This window comes from Odocoileus virginianus, chromosome 2 (genome assembly GCF_023699985.2).
Source record: "Odocoileus virginianus isolate 20LAN1187 ecotype Illinois chromosome 2, Ovbor_1.2, whole genome shotgun sequence".
NCBI classification, from domain to species: domain Eukaryota; kingdom Metazoa; phylum Chordata; class Mammalia; order Artiodactyla; family Cervidae; genus Odocoileus; species Odocoileus virginianus.
The window spans coordinates 90,751,304-90,772,241 of NC_069675.1; the positions used below are offsets into that span (position 1 = coordinate 90,751,304).

Consider the following 20,938-nt stretch of genomic DNA (forward strand, 5'->3'; position numbering starts at 1 on the left):
CCTTTACTAAAAACTAATGATTTTACTCAGTAAGAACTGAAGCAGTCCAAACTCCATCTTGGAAAATCTGCATAATCTTTTGTCGCTCTGACTTGAAACAGTAAAAAAATGTTATTTCTCTGATGATCGCAGCAGAACAGATAAAAGTCTGGGTGTGACAAGAGTCTGGACTCTAAAAAGAGGACCAAAATCATGCCGTTTCAATCTCAGCAGCTAGCACAACGCTTGGTGTGAATATCAACAAATGAAAAAATGAAACACTGACTTCAAATGCATTCACAGCTCTGCCAAAACTAAAACATGAAACTGACTATGAAACAAAGATCAATAAAAAAAAAAATCAATACAAAATGGGGGAATTCCCTAACTGCATAAGTCCAAACTGGGGACCAGGGAGCAAGAGCATTCAAAGACAGTCAAAGACACAAGAGGAAGAGGTTTGGGCAGGACATTCTGCAGTGGCCTCCTGAGAAGCTGAGGCTCTGACTATGCCACTGATGTGGCCTGAAGGAGTCATTCATGGCTGACGGTTGAATAAAATTTAAAGAGCTCAAAAAAGTGTTTAAAACAGGTCCCCCAAAAGCAGTGTGCTTCCTGTACCTGTAACAGGCCTGATGTATCCCCCTGTATAGCCACATACCTTGTAGTGGAAAAGGTTAATTTTTTTCAGACTGGACTGCGTGATAAAAGCAAAAGTGTCTGAGTCTTTGTTTTCGGCTTGAGCTGTTTGGGTACACACGGTCTGCCTGTGTAAATATCTGAACTGTCTGGTGTACTGAGTTGCAGCTGGTGCTGAGGGTGCCCAGAGTGGGGACTGATTTAGTGACCATGTCTTTAAGGTCTAGATGGTGCTGCCATTTCTTTCCTCATGGCATCCAAGAACTGTGTGATGCAAACAATGAAGGGCAAGCTGCTGAGGATTCACGAGTGATTAAAAAGGATTTTGCCTGAGATGGCGAGGGGAGTTCATATTTAAGGAACTGCCAGCCAAGTCCCTGCCAACTTTGTCTGTCCCAGATCACTGAATGGTGCAGAAGTCTGAGCACGGCTCAAGCTAGGAGAGATGTGCAAGGCTGCACAACTACAATGGGCCGAGAAAAGACGAGAGAAGCCTGGGAGAACTGGGTTACTAATGAAGACAGTACTCAACTCTCTCTGAGCCACAAGGGCCATCGGAAGAATAGGGACAATGCCTCTGCCCAAAGGCTGCTGGGAGAAATAAAGGGATGGGAATGCCCTGACACACAGACTTTATAAACAGAATTGGCACCAAATTCAAGGGCAGAAGGAAAAAGACGAGGTTGTGAGAGAACTAATATGGGCACCCACCACATCCCTGGGTCTTAGCCAAACACTTACTTAATCCTCATCATTTCCGCCTGTACTGCAGAGGAAACGGAGGCACAAGGAAGGGTGGCTGGTGCATTCAAAGCACACAGACATGCTAAGTTGTGTCCAACTCTCTTAGACCCCATGGACTGCAGCCCACCAGGCTCTTTTGTCCATGGGATTTCTCCAGGCAAGAATGCTGGAATGGGTTGCCATTTCGTTCTCCAGGAGATCTTCCCGACAAAGGGATTGAACCCATGTCTCCTGCATCTCCTGCACTGCAGGTAGATTCTTTACCACTGAGCCACCTGGATGGCCACTGAAGGCACACAGCTCTGTATAAGTGGGACTTGGGGGTCGGTGCCAAGTTAGTGCCTGGCATCACCAAAGCCTGTGTCTTCCTATCCCACCACAGGAAAAAAGATGGTGGGCAGGAGGCTCTGCTGGATTCTGAGACAGCAAATGGAAGGAAAAATACCTAGGCTTCCAGAGGGAAAAGGACCAAGAGAGATGGGAACATACTGCTATCCACAAGGAGAGGAAATCAGCATTCACAGCATATGAGTATACAAATATATATTTCCAAGGCCACACTGAATCAAATATAATCAGGGCGGGGGGGGAGGGGACGACTAGGTTTAAACAAAGAGTGAGAAATATGTTCAACAATCCTTCAAATGAAAACCAAGTTGCCCCAGGTAGTAATAAGATCTCTCTCCATAAAACAATGTGGTCAGTGATAACTCTGCCAATAAATTCCTGCAGATGCTTCAAGGGCTATCACCAGAAAAGCGGGGAGGCAGGGATCAGAGTGGGTTTGTTCCTTGGGTCTCAACAAAGGTAAAAAGGAGCCACGTTCACATCGAGCCTATCTACCTCCAAAGTCTGGAGGGTGGGAAACCAGTGCAGAGTGTAAAGTGCGTGGGAAGGCTATGGGCACTGTTACACTACCAGATGCTGCTTCTACAGCCTCACAGGGATTAGGAAGGACTAGAAGAAGGTCCAAGCAAGCTCAGAGCACTCTTGAGAGCATTTAAAGATGACCACAAATGAAGCAAATTTCAAATGATGCAAAACCCCTGAAAGAAAGGTACAGGTTAGCTTAGTTCAGCACACATTTACTAATGCTCTGCTCTGATACTAATACACTCCAGGGACAGTGTGCTGAACATTGGGTATAAGGCCTAAACAGATCAGATCCTGCCCACGAAGACTGCAGAGTCCAGAGAGGAAACAAGTACAACACGGTAAGAGTTCTTAGGAGACAAGGCTGACAATGGAACTATGAGAAGGGTACAGAGGTCTCACAGGACGCAGGTGATAAAAGACTGGGCTGAGGCCTGACACACATGAAGACGGCAGCCAAGCCGAAGGGTAGAAGTGATGGCAGGGGTACAGCCATGAAAACGGACGGACACAGGTGTAGGCAGGCAGCTAGTGCCACGGGGCTGAACCCCAGAGAGCCTCATGGGCCACACAGAGAGCTGACCCTTCATTCTAGTGGGAAGACGAGGAAAACTTTAAGCTGGCAAATGACATAGTTAGATTTGTGCTTTTTGAAACTGCAGGCTGGAAGCAGTGGGGGAGGAGAGGCCAAAGGCGGGCAACAGGAAAGCAGGTGGCTGGAGGGCCCGAGCAGACAGCAGGGAGATCAGCAGATGAGGGGGAGGAGGAAGGAGCAGCCAGGCGGGAGCACAGGACAGGGAGCAGTAGAGCGCCACCTGGGCTGTCAGCATCAGTCACGGACACTGACCAACGCGGCCCAAACCCGGCCTTCACAGAAAGGCCTCTGTAACTTCCTGGAAGCTATTTTTCTGGTGGGTTGATGGGAGACAATAATTAAGTTAATTACATATCCTGTGGCAGGAATTCCAAAGGGTGTCACCATAAAGGGACAAGATAAAAGGCAGAGCCAGTGAAAGTATACTGAGGTTGTTCTGGAAAAAAATAGCCTGGGCTAGAACCAACCTGTAAATGCCACTTCATTGGTGGTAGGGGCTCCCAAAATACTCCTGCCTGGCCCCTGGAATGTAGTAGAAAGAGTAGAAGGGACTGGTTGACAACGGGGGCAAGAGCAGAAAGACTGTAAAGAAGGAAGCTCTAACGGAGATGTATGGTCGTGAGGGTTTGGCCTTGTTTGAGGAGCAGCTCTGAAGAAGCAGAAATGGACAGGCGGAGAGCAGACAGGGCAGGTGAGCCGATCGAGGCCCATGCCCATCACCTTTTCCCGGGACCCCGGGCACACACAGTCTGCAGATACACTGCTTCTTGTGGATCTTGGGGAAGGGAAGCCTTCCAAAAGGGCATAAGGAGACTTCTGGAGCCATTGCATATATTTGCTATATTGATCATGGTGATAGAGATGGGAGGAGGGGGAGGGACAAGGCAGAGGCAAAGAATCTGAGAATGAAGATTCAGGAGATTCAGCTATGAATCAAGTCTTCTTACTTACAAGCTACACAGAGTCACTCAACACTTTTTTTAAGTCCCAATTTCCTCATCTGCAAAAGAGGCCTAAAACCACCAGCAGCAGGGTAGCTGTGAGGATTCAAAGACTCCATGCACAGAAGCTGCGAGCACAGTGTCTGGTATGCAGGAAACCCATGATGACAGCTAATTTGGTTCGATTCTACCCTCTTTCTTAGTACACACAAGCGGTTATCAAAAGCTTAACCCTAACCCTTTCAGAACTACCAATGCAGTGGGCAACTGAAAATAACTTAGTACTTTTATAACTTCTAGTTCAAAGCAAATCAATTATGAAAGAAGCACTTACACTGTAAATGAAATTCAAAATGATACCGTAAGACTGTGCTCACATGTGCAACTTCCACACAGACTTACTGCCATGTCAATAAGAAGTGTACTAAATAGCACATTTTCACTTGTTATATGTCACTAGGAATTCTACTCTAAAAGGAGAAAAGAGAACTTTACACTTACTGTTTGCAGGCACTGTGCCAAGTACATTCTTCCAAATAACCCTTTAAGATAGGTACTACCCTTTCGCCATTTTACAAATCCAGGAAACCAAGGCTCAGGGAGGGAAAATGATGAACACAAAAACATACAGCCAACAACTCGAAGGTCTGAGATTCAACATAGTTTTGTCTGACTTCAGAGCCCACGGATTTTTGACTCAAGACAGTAGAACCTCCAACAATTAGTATCCAAAAACAGCAATGACGCTCATTTAGTCCTTAGATATAACTGATTACTCACTCGTGAGTTTATCTTTTTAAAGTACTTTACTTCTATAATTCTTCAAAGTTGCAAAGATATTGCTTAAATAACACTACTTATCATTCTATTATTCATCTGGCTTAAGAACATCCTGATGAATTTTTATAAAAAATTCATACATTAAAAAAAATTCATACATTCATCAAATTCTAAAGCAAAAGCCTATCAAATTCACTGCATCCAGCTACATTTAAAGGTTGATATCTCCCTAAAATATCTTCTCAGATATTTTATAAAATATAAAATAAAAACTTTTCAGCAAACAGAATGAATCAAACTGCTCTTTAAACCACCTTGTACGTCAATAAAAAAAGATAACCATTTAAGTTCATTTTCCCATCAGGCCATTTGTTGATTGTAAATCTTAATTAAAACGGGGACTTCACTGGTGGTCTAGTGGTTAAGACTTCACCCTCCAATGCAGGGGGTGCAGGTTTGATCCCTAGTCAAGGAACTAAGATCCCATATGCCTCATGGTAAAAAAAAAAAACAAAAAAGAAACAAACATAAAACAGAAGCAATACTGTAACAAACTCAATAGAGACTTTAAAACAGTCCACATTTAAAAAAAAAATTTCTCTAAAATAAAAACAGAGTAGGCATGTCAATTATACCTCGATCTTCACTAAAACAGACTGAGAAAAGGCACTTTAATTTTCTTTTAACATTCTGAGACATGAAGTAGTCAGGGTAAAAGAGCAAACTTTTGTTAAGCCTGACTGTAATTTACAAATATGATCCTCCTAATAATCCCTTCAGGTGCTGACTTAAGCCCATTTTACAAATGAGTTTTCTCTCTTACAAACTGGGGCCACAGGGGTTACAGAAGAGGCAAAAACCAATCTTAAACCTAGACCTCTTCAAAGTTTATGCATACACTTTCCACCATGCCCTGTTCTTACTCCTGTCACTCTAATTTAATTTATCTTCATTAAGAAGACACCAATCTATTTGTCAAGGAATTAAAGTTAATGTGTCCTTAAATCTTTTCAGCATTCCAGTATCACCACAGTTCTGATTTTAGGGGAAAAAACTACATTCCAACATTTATGGCAGGGTGACAACAACTGTGAGTGTGATTGTGGTCTACAGACACAATGTTCATTGCAAATATTTTCAAAAACCTGGACTACTAGGTGGAATTTTAAAATATCTATTTAGCACAATTTCATACTTAAAAATTTTTTTGTTTGTGCACAATTTCAGGGTTGGGGAGAGTGGTATAAATTACCTCACAGAAACCCACAAGTAACATTATCTGCTAAGGTTAAAACTTTAACTACCTTCCTGAGGTATGCTGCTGGGGTCTCATTACAGCAGGTAATCTCACATTCTGCCATGCACAACACACTAAGTACCAGCATCTCCCAATTACACTGCAACGTAAATCTCAAAGGACATTTGAAAAGTCTACACAGCTCCTGCACCCACTGCCGAAACACAACAACCCCTAATGGAACGTGGCAGCTTTCTAAACTAAATATTCACACGCAGGGACAGGGCTGCTTAAGCTCGGCCCTCTCCCACTGAAAAACGGATGCTAATTAAAAGGCCACACTGACTCGGGAAATGACCGCTCAGACAACTTGAGACACTGTCTGGAGTTTTGTTTTCCTATTTCCAAACATGTTCAGCTGCCTAAACTTCCAGGGTTACAGCACCAACAGAAAGTTAGAGCAGGAGTCTGCACATCTCTGTACATGGTGATGCCCCTCTCCTGGAATAGTTTCCTCTTCTCTTCAGACTCCCCACTCCACCCTTTCCCTAATCCCCAAGACAAAAACAATTTCAAGTGAGGAGTCACATGCTCTTTGAGGCCACCTTAAAGGCTCTCAGACAGACTTTACCAATTCCTCTTCTGCATCAATCCTACGCCCCCCTTATAAGCACCGTTCTCGCACTTTCAGTACTCTTTATGGGCCTGTTCACCCAGTAGGCTGTAAATGTCACTAAGAAAGATACTCTGCCTCATAAGCAGGCACAGAGCTTGGTGCCTGGTTGGAGATAAGTAAGACTCAGGTGAATGGAACTCAAGGCCACTCTTCACATCTCAGAATGACCATCACCCTCAAGAGTTTACAGAAGCCTAACGGCAACTCTAATGGGGACAGAGATGTGCTGGTGGTGTAGGTACCAAGAAACTTCTGGTTTCTTTGCCCACTGCTCTTCTGCCTTTGCCAACTTTTATTGTGTCTGAGAAGTTTTTGAGAAAGCACTTTAAAAAAAAAAGCCTTCATAATAGCAGAGGTATCCAAGGTACATTTGTTCTTACCGTAATCATTTGGCTATTTTTGGAACTGTCTTTTACTTCAGCTAGCAAAACCTAGACTTGATATAGGCTGTGATGCAAGAAAAATAACTGTCATAAGAGTAGTAATGGCTTTGAAATATCTCATCTAAGCCAACTTTCTCATGCCTCTTAAGAACTGCCAATCCCTTCAAATATTGGCAGTTCCATTTATTCAGATCTTCCGATACATAAAATTTGCTGACTCTCCCGCCCCCCTAAGTTAATGCAGATATACGAAAACCATAAAGTTTTCTTTTTTTGGCTAGAAACGAAACTTCTCTGCCTGCGCAAATTATAGGGGCATTTTAAAATTACCATATGTTTTAGATCAGAAGGTAAAAACAGTATAGCAGCCCATGACAACTTTCCAGCCCAGGAAAGCTTACAATTAACTCATTAAAATACAGTTCAAGCCCTCAAGTTCCCTTACTCTTATAGGTAGTGGTCCCTTTTAACATTTAAATATCCTGTGTCAGTAAGTATACCATTTTTGTGTTCATTTATGTGTACAATGTAAACACACATCGGTACCTCATTTAAATATTTAGCTCCAAATGTTATTTTAAACTTAATTTTTCCACAGAGCTATTTGATTTTTTAAAAACAAGAAGATGAAACTTCCCCCAAATTCTTAATCATACTTCAGTGTACATTAACGAATGTGTAATGTGTAGCTGCTTTGCACGCCCACATGCCCACCACCTCCCCCTTTCTGATACCGCACACCACACAAGTATAATAAACCATGTTAATATTTCATACCACCGTGAAATATGCTGGAGTATCAATTCAACATCTGCTGTCTTTAGGGTCCAGGAGTCCCGCAGAGACACTTTCAATTTGTAATTGAGTTCTATGCTGAATTAATCAGCAGTTTATCTTTTTTACTAAAATAACGTCTTCACCACTAACCCAGATTTACATTAACAATTTATGCCAAATTACCTGCCAAGGCAAAACTTATAAGATTCTAAGCTACCATCTAGTAACACTCAGTCCTATATTTCATTTCTTATATTTCTCTAACCTGTACACAAGAAAAGTAGAAATCCATTGTTCAAGAGCTTGCAAGCCTCCACCACAGATGACCTCTTGGATTTGTGACAAGAGAGCTTCACTTCTGACAGTGAAATACAACCAGGAGAAGTGGAAGGTGTGCGTTCGCATCTTCTCCTTATGATTCAAAATTTTTATGAAGTAAGATTTCTAGAATGGCATGAAATCAGTAAGAAATAAAAGAGCTTCTTTTATGTCTTTTCCCAAGGAGCTGTGACATTCCAAATCCTGGCTTGGCGTAAGTAACAGAAAGAGACAACCCACATAAAAGGAGCATTTTTAGTACCGTAAATTATATCCCTGAGACCCAAGTCAGCAAAGGCAATTCAATTTGATAAAGAGATGGATAAAGAAGTTCATTTTCTCTTTGACACCATGATGCCGAATATATAAGCAATAACATCTTCCTTTTAATTCCACCTGTGTAGTTGAAAGTCACCAAACATTAATTTCTATTCAACATTCCCATAGCTCTTGCCTCTCTCTGGTTCAAGAGACTCTGGTCACAGAGAAGTTACATTCTGTCTGCTGGATCTTTGCCACAGGTGTAGCAAGCAACACACTTTGTGAAGTATTTCTCCTATGTAGTATATGTTCCCCCAGCTTTCACAGTTACAGGAAATATGTAAAGTGAAAACATCTCAAATGGAACACTTGCTCCAAAGAAATGCATCATAAATAATTACCTATCTACTACCAAGTAAACTAATCCCTTGTTTTCAATCTACTTTGCCAATAACTGTTTGAAGAATTTCCACCATCATACAGAACAGCCTCTTTCAATTCAACCCCTGGACTACAGCACCAAGTGTATGCATTCAGCTGGTACCCAAATAGCACCTGCTGACTGATTACATATTATTGATTATTTAAGAAAATGAAATTCAGTGTATATACAGCAGAGTAGAAGACATGGAAAAATTTTTACACAGAAATATTTTTGGTGGAAAAATCAACAATGAATTCTGAAATCAGTAACTACAGAAGTACACCATCTGCAGTGTTTTCATTACTCTTCAAAGAATCAGAAATGGAGACCTTCAAATTTTACACAGGGTCACTTCCCTAAGACTTGTTGATTCTTAAATTCCCGCGGCCTGGCCCCAAGTAGCCATTTCTCTCTCGCTCTAATTTTCTGTGTTTTACTGCTTTTACTACATCCTATTCTCATTTAAAGAATTTTATGAATCTATGTATTATTTTAAGAAACAGATTAAACTGAAAGGACTGAAAGAATAGACTTTACTGATGCTTTATTAAGCAAGACTCATAGCCAAGTGGCCATTTCTAAATCAAGGAAGACTAGGAATCCTAGAGAATCAAAGGGAGAGAAGTCATATGCACCAGCAACACTCCAAACTCTGCATATGTGTGTGTGTGTGTGTGTGTGTGTGTGTGTATGAAAGTCGCTCAGTTGTGTCTGACTCTTTGCGACCCCATGGACTGTAGCCTGCCAGATTTCTCTGTCCATGGCATTCTCCAGGCAAGAATACTGGAGTGGGTTGCCATCCCCTTCTCCCAAACTCTGCATGGTGAGGAGCAAAGCCCTGCTCTTGAATCATCATGTGAAAGACCAAAGAAAACTTCCATGTGCCTTGCAAAACACCATACAATGAAAATGTGAGCAAGAAGATTCAAAGGAATAGCCTTAACTCAAGAAGCCCTCTTTTGCCTCTCCAAAACTGGCCCACCAGTGTTCTCAAATTCAGGAAAACAAACTCACATTTTAGAAGGGGATCAACTCAAAATACCTGATTCTGGTGAGAAGTTTAAACCATCAACAGTGCCTCCTCATTATTTATTCCAAAGGTTTCAACAGTAATTCTCCAAATCACTCACTGAACTGTAAGGCCAACTTTAAATTTGTTTACTTCTAAAATTAAGTCTTTAACTCTACTACAAATAATTCTATACAGGGCCCCAGGGATTGTATCTTCAGATTCTAACATCTTTTAAAACTTTTTTCTTTCATATTAAATACAATGAGAGAAAACTATTGGGGAAAATTAATATATTTTTGATCTAACAACAAAGACACAATTTACTATGTCTAATGCTTCAGGTCTTAAGGAAAGCCAATAAGCAGGAATTATGACCAAAAGCAAATGACAGAAACAGTCTCAAGGAAAGAAAGCCTCTAAAAGGGAACTTTGAATAGTTAAACAAATACACAACCATCCCAATTACTGCCCAAATCCAGGGCATAAAGAAGTGTGTCAAGTGTTTCAATAGTTACATTTCAACATATCCATAGCTGCACTAGTTGTTAACCAATAAGGAATCCATCAAATCAATGAGACACCAACTCACACCCACCAGAATGGCTGTAATCAAAAAGCCAAATAATAAATGTTGGCAAGGATGTCCAGAAACTAAAATCTGTACATACTGCTAACCCAGCCACATTGTAAACCAGTCTGGCTCAAAAGGCTAAACACAGAGAGTTACCACATGACTCAGCAATTCTACTCTTAGGCATACAGCCAAGAGAAATGACAATATATGTCCACACAAGAACTTGTACACAAATGTTCATACCAGCACTATTCTTAATGGCCAGAAAGTGAAAACAATCCAAATATCCATTAACTAATGAATAGGTAAATAAAATGTGATATATCCATATAATGGAATATTATTCAACCACAAAAAAGAATGAAGTATCAATCCATGCTACAAAGATGAAATACTACAAAAATACTTTAAGTTAAAGAAGCCAGTCACAAGACATACTGAATGATTCCTACCATAGAAAATGTCCAGAATACGCATGTCTGTAGAGACAGAAAGTAGGATAGCTGTTACCTACAGCTGGGAAGGCTGAGGGGAAATGGGGAGTGACTGCTAATGAATATGGCATTTCTTTTGAGGGTGATGAAATTGTTCTAAAACTGATTATGGTGATAGCTGTACAACTCTGTGAACATAAACACCACTAAATTGTACACTTATGGTAGGTGAATTGTATGCATGTAAATATTATCTCAATGAAGCTGTTATTAAAATAATAAGGCATCCAACATTTTTATACTAGAGAACCTAAAAACAAAAAGTCAAAACACTAGTGATATGTCACCCATCAATCAAAGAACTCACATTCTCATAGTAATTTTTTTTACAGACAGAGATCACAAGAGACAAAAATGTCAGCAAAGATTCTTAGGAACATCTTGTAAGAAAGAATTCTGGCTTTAAGTATTTTTTGTTTTCCCCAGATACACAAGACACCTAAACAGATATAGCAGTACCCAAACAAAACCTTAAAATCTAAAAACCTGGAGAAGTGAGTCAAGCACAGCTTATCAAGCTGACACCTATTAAACTGCTAAAAGCAAAACAGTCTTAAACACCATCAATATCAATACAGACACCCCCCCAAAAAAATCATTGTTTATGATAGCTATCAAGGGTCAGTGTATTTTTTTTTTTTAATTCTGCATTTACTTAAAACTCTGTTTGATGCTAGCAGGGTTCAAGTCACACAGGAAGGTGCTTCAGCTAAACACTGATCGTCTTTCTTGATCTCCATTGTCTGCTGTGTGGGTTCCGCCAGCCACCTCCCAGCGAGTGGTCACCTTCCTATGGAGTCATTAAACCTCTGACTGTCAGCTGGTGGGATTAGCCCGCAGCTTCCACACCTGAGCCCCCGTGGCAGGGACAGAGGCATGTGGATCAAGATCACTAATGAATACAGAATTCACATGCCGCTTGTCAGGGCTCCTGCGCTCCGAGTCGCACAGATGCAACCTAAATAAGACGGAGGACAGAACAATTGTTGACGAAGATTAAAAAGTTTTGGCAGTTGGGGTAAAAAGAACACCTCATTATTCAAATATGATAGTCTTGCTTATTTTCTATATTTTTGGTTCAAGCTATTCATGATTTGCCTCAAATGGACAAATGCCATTCACCAATATTTAAAGGCTTTTTGGTCTCATTATTAAATCTGAAGAAGGCTATGCCATCTGAACATTAGCTATATAGAGAAAAACAGCTCCTCTGTAAATACTTGAAAACTTTGGGGAAAAAAACAATCTCAGGATATTTCCAGGAGAGGACAATTAAAAGGTGAAAATAAATTCTGATAAAGTCAAAGAGAAAAAAAAATCTTCCACAGCCAAATGACTTACTTATATTTCCCAATATCTCTATATTTCTAACTTTGTCTGTTTCTATCCCTGGGGTCCTTCCACTCGCTGAGCTCATCAAAGAGGTTAATACACCTCCTCTGACACTCATCTGGCTTCCCGCCTTTTTCACAAGACCTCATCAGAGAAAAGGAATAGCCCAGGCAGCCCACACCTCTGCCCACCTGGAGTAAGATGTCTTCCCCACTCTGTTGTCAAAGAATTACAGGCCTACAAAGAGGCAGAAGAGCATGGTGACCAATCTCATCGGAGGGCCAGACTGACCAGGGTTCAAACCATGATTCTGTCACTGCCTGCCTGTGGGGCTTCAGGTGAAATATTTCACCTCCCTACACCCCATTTTTCTTCTCAACAAAACAGGGATAACAAAGTACAGACTCCACCCAATTGCGGAAAAGTAAATGAGACAATGCAGAGAAAGCTGTTAGAAAGAGCATGGCACAGCATAAGCACTCAAAAAGCATCAGTTACTATGACTGCTCTGTTTTCAATGCCTTCTTCCTATAGCAAAAAGGTGAACACTTCCACAACCTGTGTTATGTGTTAAAGAGGCTTCTTCTACTGCCATTATGACCACTAGCTAAGCCTGGCTCCTATTTTAAGCTTTCAGATGAAAAAGAAGAATCAAATCTATCTACACCATGTTATAAATCATCAAGCCTGACACTGAGTACAAATAATCATGTCAGTCATTGCTATGTGATGTTTGTATCCTACTACTGAATTACTTTAAAAAAACAAAAGAAAAAATAGAAGCAGCTGCCATATTTTAGAGGCAATTTTGTGTGAGCCATCATCTGAAGTGTTTTACAGACCACACCTAATCCTGACAGCAACCCACAGACAGGTCTCTGGGTCCCCAACGTCTGGATGAAGAGTGCTGGCCGTGGCTCGCCCAGAGTCATGTGGTGAGCAGGGCGGAAACACACTCACAGTCCAATCCTCCAGCTCCTACGCTCCCGTGACCCTGTCCACGTGACCACACTGAATTCACGCTCTGTGTTCCCCTTCGGGATTAGTCTATGTGTCAAACTGAACAGATTTTTTTCTTTTTTTAATCAAAATAATGAAGTTCTCTTACACCACTGTTCATCTGCAAAATACAAATAAATCCGAAACTTCGGTATCTTTCTACTATTAGACTTAAACACACAAAACAAGCATTTACTTATACAATTTGCTATCAGAATACCATATTGGTATCAACTGTTTCATTAAAGTGGATTTATAGCTGCCTGCAATGACAGATTAATTCTGTTTCCTCCATAGCTAGGTGTTTGGCATCACATTTGTGAGGTAACCACAAGCCTTTAGGGCGATAGCAGCTCACATCTTTAGCAATCTATAAGGGCTTCTCCAGAGGCCAGCGCTTGCCGAGTGATGAAATATGACTCCATAAATCAGATGGCTGAAGTGGCACTTGTATACGTCACCATCTATCTTTGCAGCCTCCCTCTGAAGGGTACAGGGTAAGAGTTTATGCCTCGGTATCGCGACCAGAGAAAGCACCATCACAGTTGGCACTGACTAAGCATGTGCTACTTAAAACTGAAGACACACTAAGACTGGAGGGGAAAAAAAGATCCTGCTGGTGTTAGCATGCCTCAGGCAGTGGTAGAAGCTTCAGCAACTCATCTTCAAAAGGCAGAGAGCCAGAGCTCTAGAAACCTGCAAAAATTGGCTAAGCCTGCAGTCTTCATTTCTTTAAGTTGAGCATCTTCAAAGTCTAGAATTCTAACTGTAGGGCACAGCAGCTGCCACTGCAGATCTGATCCTCTCAGCTTTTGGCAGCTCTCAACTTGAGATTCTAGCAAAAGAATTTTTCAAGTTGCTATTATTGCCTGTCACGGATTTATAAATATTGTGCACTATCTGCTGTGGCACGGCTCTCATGGGACGCCGGAGCATGCCAAATGCATAACAGAATGAAAAACAGTTTCTATTCTTCAAATAAATGCTAATTTTTTTTAACTGTGCTCACATGATGTGTTTGGTGACCAACTTCAATAGTACAGAATATGTATCAGAGAGGGGGAAAAAAGCTGATTGTCTTTTCCAGCAGCATTCAGCTGCTACTTTCATTAAGCTTGTTTAATTAGATTCCAGATGCTAATTTGCAAGTCGATACCAGAGGGTGCAGGACAGTTTGCCTTTGAATCATCTCCCTATGATGTGAGGGTCCTGCCGCACCACCACTACCCTTCAGCGGCCCTCGCTCGCTTTCTGACAATTAGCGCAAAGAGGGGACAGTATTGATCTTGACAGACTAAATATTCATCTTCTACCCATTTTAATGAATTATAATCTTCAAGAGTTTAAATTTCTCACTGGGCCAAATGAAAACATCCCTTCTTATAAAGAAACATGGAAGGAAAATGAACCTGTTATCAGATTCATTTCCTTAATTCTTTCCCCATCCTAAAATAAAATTTTTTATTTCAGCAATTTTCAAGATACAGATTCGCAAGAAGCCAATCTCGTATTTCCAGGTACAGTGATCAAATTCCTTATACTTAACTGGAAACTGGACTCAGAATGCCAGTGTTTATCACTAATTTCCTGTCTAGCTAGCCTGTGGATAATAACCAGGATAAGGGGCTCAGTTCTTATGCCAGCCTTAACAATAGGGAAAAAAAAATCCTATGGCAATGGCTCCACGGAATGCATCATCACCTAAAAAAAAAAACTGACCCACTTCTCCGCTAATACAGAGGTACAATGTCTGAATAAGCACCTTTGCTGGTAAAAACAAAGCATGAGATTTATCAGTAGTAATATAATTTTTTAATGCCTTCATTTATATCAGCCTGGTAACACTAAAGGTGAAGTTATCAAACTGTTTCAAAGGAAGGTAAATCTGGGACAACCTAAGTTAAGTTGCTTCTGATGCCTTTTTACCCACTCATTCAACTACTGGCAGACTACCTACTACACATCAGTTACCATACTATGCGTTGAGGAAACAGCAAACAGTAAACACAGCTCCTGCCCTCAGAGAACTTCCAGGCTAACAGCAAGGAGAAAAACAAGAAGACAAGCATCCCGGGACCAGGAAAGGCAGTGTCAGGGGCACAAGTGGACAAGAACCTTAAAAGGTTTTTCATGGGCCTTAAATGCACAGAGTCACCAAAAGTTTATCTAAAACCTTGAGTCAGGGCTTTTGCCCACGAAGTCATTGATTTAGACTACTTCAAACAGCAGAGGCCCATCCCAGGCATTTATGAATCTCAGCTGGGCTTCACTGTTCTGGTTTTGGGCCTGTAATTTCCCAATGAGCATCTGCCCTTTGCCCCATCTTCGCCTCGCCTGTGTACTTAACAGGGTGTCTGCTTTGTTGACTCTGCCCTCAATATTATGTGTTACTTGAAAAATATACTAGTTATCGTCTTCTGTTATCTAAAAAAAAAAAAAAACCACACACAAAGGTTCAGCACTTTCCAGATGGGAAGAAGAAAAAGTCCCCTCCAGAAAAAGTCCCCTCCATTTTCCAGGTGGTTTCTGATGACTCAGACTTTGCCTTAGCTCCAGGTTATCCTGTCTCGACTCTACAAACGTGGACTGAACATAAGGAGCTGAAGAAGAGAGATGATTTAATGACCCTGCCCTCAAGGGTCTCCCTTTCTTGGTCAGTACGGTAGATGGCCCTGAAAACAGCCATAAACAACAGTACGGGTGTGTACCATGCAGCCCAGAAACACAAGTGAGGGAACAGGTGAGAGCATGGCTGGCAGACACAAGAAGCGGGAAGGATTCGTCCACAAGCAAGTCCACACTGTATTCAAAGACGAGCAGGCAGGCGAGAAGGACTGAAGTGGAACAGGAATGCAGACCTGTGTTTCCTAAAGTTTAATATTCATACCCCTGGGCTTACTCATGATGGTGATACGTGAATACATTTTTTATTTATATTAATAGTGTGCACTCATTTTCATGTGTCTTGGGGGGAAAAATAACCAGCACATCAAACCCAGGATTTCATGGATATAAACTGTATTTTAAAAATAAATTTAAATTAAAAAGGTGAACTAGAGTGGCTGGAGGGAAGCGAGGAAAGTGAACTGACAGGAAAGGAGCGCTTCTGCAGTGAAGGAAATGCTCTGTCTTGATCTGACTGATGGTTACTTGGGTAATTACAAATGCCAACATCTATCGTACTGCATACTTCATCTCTGTGTGTTTTCTTATGTGTAAATGATAACTCAATTTATAGAATAGTGAGCTGATGAAAAAGAAAATTTTCAAGAGAAGTTAACAGTACAGGCGGCCCCCAGACATGGCAGAACTCTTAACTGCAATGTGCAAATGACAAGTTCAAGACCAGCCCTGTCCAATGAAAATACGTGAACCATATATGAAGTTCACAATTTTCTAGTAGCTTCATTTAAAAAAGTAAAAATAGGTGGAAAAATGGATACTTTCACTTAACCCAACATACTTAAAATAGTATTGTTTCAACATGTAACCGTATTACTAACAAGACATAGTTTAAAATTTTTTGTTCCAAGTCTCTGAAATCTAGGATGTGTTTTCTATTTGCCGCACCTCTTACTCCAGACGAGCTACCCTCAAGTGTTCAACAGCCACGTGTGGTTGGTGGCTACCGTACCAGACCGTGCAGCTGAAGACAATGAGAAAATATTAAAAGTTTTCAAGGAAAGAGGAACTTCCAGTCCATAAATACTATAGTTGAGACCCAGCACTGTCTAAGGCACAGGTCTGTAGTCTAAATGAAAAAAAAAAAAAAAGACTATTGGCTTTTTCTAATTTGTTTTAACAATAAAGCCAAGAGTTTGTTTCATGAGTTTGGCCTAAAAATCACTGTTTGGCAAACAACTGGTAATTATGATAGCCTAAAACTGACCCCTCCCAATGCAATTCTCTGTGAAGTGAGCAGCAGTTACTGTCCTGGCAATCCATGCAAGACTTGAGATGCAGAAACACTCTCCTGGGTTTCTATTTGAGACACATCCAGAATCCTTTCCCCTACTGAAGGGAAATAAGCAGACTTAGTCATCTAATCCTGCAGTCTCAAAATAGGCAAGAAAGAAAAGTTATGGAGGGCTTCTTGCCACAGAAAGCAAGCCTCCCTGGAAAGAAGGAAAATAAAAAGTTTGGAAATTTGAAACCAAACGTTTCCACGAGTTCTATGCAAAACAGAGCCAGGAATGACACCCTGGCCGAGCTCTCCTTCACAACAGAGTCACTAAAACAGGGTCTTCTCGACCTCTGTAAGCTGTCTCAGCTTCCGCTGAAACCACATCACCTAATCTTCACCAAAAGAAAGCAGAGTGACCAGTTAGTTGCTTGGTCTTCATAATAATTTCAGTTTCTATTAACATCCTTTTATATTTGTAAAGTACATTATTGTCTCTGCCTTCTATTTACTTTTAAACTCACTTCACTGGAGAAGCAAGTATTACTACCTTCTCCTTAAGAAAAGTGTTTTTTGTTGACTGTCGGTCTGTGTCAAGTCCCAACAACTTCAGGGAGTAAAAACCACTCACTTGAAATAGTAAATTTAATTAACAATATGAAATGGGAACTTGGTCAACCTGTTTCAAAGTGTCACAGCTAATACAGAAGTGGTCTGAACTACAGATAAAATTGATCTAAGAAACACTCTTCAGATTGATAATATCAGAAATTTTATTGAAGGGATGATTCACATTTCCCTTCACAGAAATATTATATTTATGGCCTTTGAATCACTTCAACTCCAAACTCTAAATAAATGATATAAAATTACTTTGGCAGAGTGTTAAAGTCACTTTTAATATACCTCATGCTTTCAACTTTTTCTGCAATTCTCATTTTTCTTTAACATATGGAAGTCCCAATCAATTGGAAAAAGACACAGCTTTCAAGAACATTTGAAAAGATGAATGTGGTTTAAAGGAGGGCCTGACATTACTGAGGTGACTTTCTAAACGAAAATCATCAGAGCCTTTCTCCCTGTACCTGTGCTAATTCTAACGGATTTGTGGAGACACAGGAATTCCTCTCCTTTAGTTTGAAGCTTAGGAGATCATTTTTTCTTTTTAAGTGACTGAGTATACCTTATTTTTCCTCTGTACTTAAGAACCCCAAACAGAAAATAATGCTGATATGGGAATAAATGTTCACACTAAGAAATGAGAAAGGAATTCTAATCTCATTTAGAGTTGATACCTGGAACTGTTTACTATTCTTAATTGGAGCAAGACTATTGTTTCTAGAACAAAATACCTAGCTGAATTCTATCTTTAATCACATGCTTTAATTCCTGCAGATATCCAAGGAAGGAAAGAAAACCAGCCATGAGTGACCACGTCACTTATGTGTGCTCTCCTCAACACACCAAGGGTGTGGTTAGCGGCTTCTGGCAGGTGACCCTGTCCTGGCTGGTCAGCGTCCACGGCCCTACATCCTCCACTCTCCTGGCACGTGGCCCAAACCTGAGATGAGGGACCAAGGACACTCGACACCGATGCCAGTGAGCCAGAGAAGGACAGGAGTTTTAAACATGCAACCTTCTCCAAAGATGATTCGGCAAAAAGCAGTGTCAAAAGTAATTCCCAGGAACACCCTCTGGTGTCTAGAGAAAACACTACTGCAAAAGCAGGAACAGCAGAAACCTACACATTAAGGAACAATGTAAACCACTCATAAAACAGCCTAATAATCGTTGAAAACAAGTTGATACTCTCCATGAAAAAATTTAACAGCTATCAAAAAACCAAGGGCAGATAATGAGGGCTGCCTTCAGAATGTAACGTGGCTGCGAGCTGGTTCAGCAGCGAGGATAAAGCACTGCAGAGGAGTAATGTGGGACCACAAAGTATCCAAACACATGGAACACTCCCTCAAAACTGACAGTGAAAGACCGGTGGCTTGTTCCTGGAGATCTGGGGGGGCTGCTGAGTGGGGGGTACATCTGCCATTAAAGCAGGCACAGGTGGAATGTCATTCAGAAGATACCACCCTCCCCATCACCCAAGAAAATAAAAGGATCTCTTTATATGTGAGACAGGAGACACACCACGCTCTGAGAATAGACCTACATACAGGGTACTGTCCCCATCCTCTGCCAGATGCAGAACACTCTAAGGGGTTTTTCAAACTGTCCCCATTTCCAGGCCAGGTGTGTGCAACAGGATGTACAGACATACACAGTTACTCTATTCTTGAAAACCTGTTTTGAGACATTGTGAGAGTGCATAAGAAAACATCCTACATCGCCACACATTTACAATCAAGAAAATGCCCAGACAGCCCAAAGGCCAGCAGAAAAAACTCAAAAGTGCAGCCTCCCTGAGCCTGAGGGGCCACTCCAAAGTGAGGCTTTCCCGAGTAACCAGTTTTCTTAGCAAACACAGTACCTGTGACAAAGAGCATTCCAACTAACAGCAGCAGTGCTGTTCAAACTTTGGAGGAATCAATGATCAATTCGTAAATGTCCAACATACAAGAAAGATCATCTGAAAGAGAACAGAACTGTAGGGACTTACATACCTCCATGTCTGGCCTAAATTTATCTTCAAACACAGCCATCGCTGCCAAGGAGCCAGAACCTATAGGAAAGAAAAGATGCATGTTTATTTAGCATATTTACCAACTCTCAGCTTCTCCATCTCAAGTTTACGGTGGGGCAGCGAAAATGGCAAAACATACCCAATGTCATGTTCAAGCACAGTATAAACATTAATATGACAGGGCCACAAAAATCAGACAAACACTGCTCTTCAAAAGCCTGGGGTCTCACTTACCACTATCTCAGGTAAACCTCCAACTGGCCCCACTTCTAACCTACTCACAGGAGTAACTGTAAATTATTCACAGTAAAGTTGTATTTGTTCAAAAAAGTGAATGCCACTTAATTTCATATATCCTGTGCTGCGACTCTTGTGCTCCACAACTGTGCCTTGGCAGGCTTCTGGGTATAGTGCTAAATACCAAGCCAGTTAGAAAGAAGAGATTGTTTTAATGAGCTGGCCCTGGTAGAGTCACCCTGACACACGGGGAAGAAACTACAGCACCAGCAATGGTAATAGGACTGCACGTTGCAGCCACCAGGTTATTCCAGCTACATCTGTAAAACACTTTATTATGTGGCATTTATTTAGAGCTATTATTTTTAGTTTGTACTTTGAAGAGTAACAGCTGAGTAGACAAAACGACAAAGAAACAAAAATTTATTATCACAATAGCAAATGGCTGAAAGGTTACGCTGCATAGATATTAACAGATAGCAAATTTCTCCCTACAAAAGCAGGATGTAAAGGCATTACAAATAAGGATGGGCTCCCTTTGAAGGGATGCAAAAGGCAGCTCAGCACCACTGGAAAATTTAAACTTGCTTTGTTCAGAAACCAGAGAATCTTTAGAAAACCATCATCTTGTCTTTACAGGGTTCTGGCAATATTTCAGGATACTCTACTTTTGGAGAGAGGCTAGAGTTGCCCACAATTTTTTACTCCAATTAGAAGATTTTTTTGGCATTTATTACTTTTTAACTTGTTTTGCATAACACTATCTATTTAGCTGGGTCACAGAGAAAACCATATTTTCTATTTAAAATGATTTGTGTACACCGCTTGACCACCTCAATGGTTTAGCAAAGGAAAAAGGCAGCGATTAAACAGTTTCAAATGAGGTGTCCTGCTGATTTTATCAAGTCTGCTGAATGTATAATGAAAAAGGAGAAGCTGACAGCATCGCTGCATTGAGAAAATACAGACTAGCTTATCTGAACCATTTAAGGAGGTCCAATTATAGATCAAATTTAAAGGGTAGAAACAGCAGATTTACAGACACAAATCAATGAACATGGTAATCCCGATGAATATGACAGATGCTCCTGTTAGGGAATATTGCTGCGGTTGAGGATCATTAC

At 40.9% G+C, this 20,938-nt stretch overlaps 1 protein-coding gene across 1 annotated transcript in view; it reads right to left on the minus strand.

The window, feature by feature from the left end:
* PSMB7 (proteasome 20S subunit beta 7) overlaps positions 1 to 20,938 on the minus strand; it is a 55,938-nt gene that overhangs the window by 8,769 nt on the left and 26,231 nt on the right. Inside the window, exon 6 of the mRNA XM_020872084.2 lies at positions 19,558 to 19,616. Within this exon, the coding sequence (XP_020727743.1) occupies positions 19,558 to 19,616 (59 nt within the window). The remainder of the gene's footprint in view (positions 1 to 19,557; positions 19,617 to 20,938) is intronic.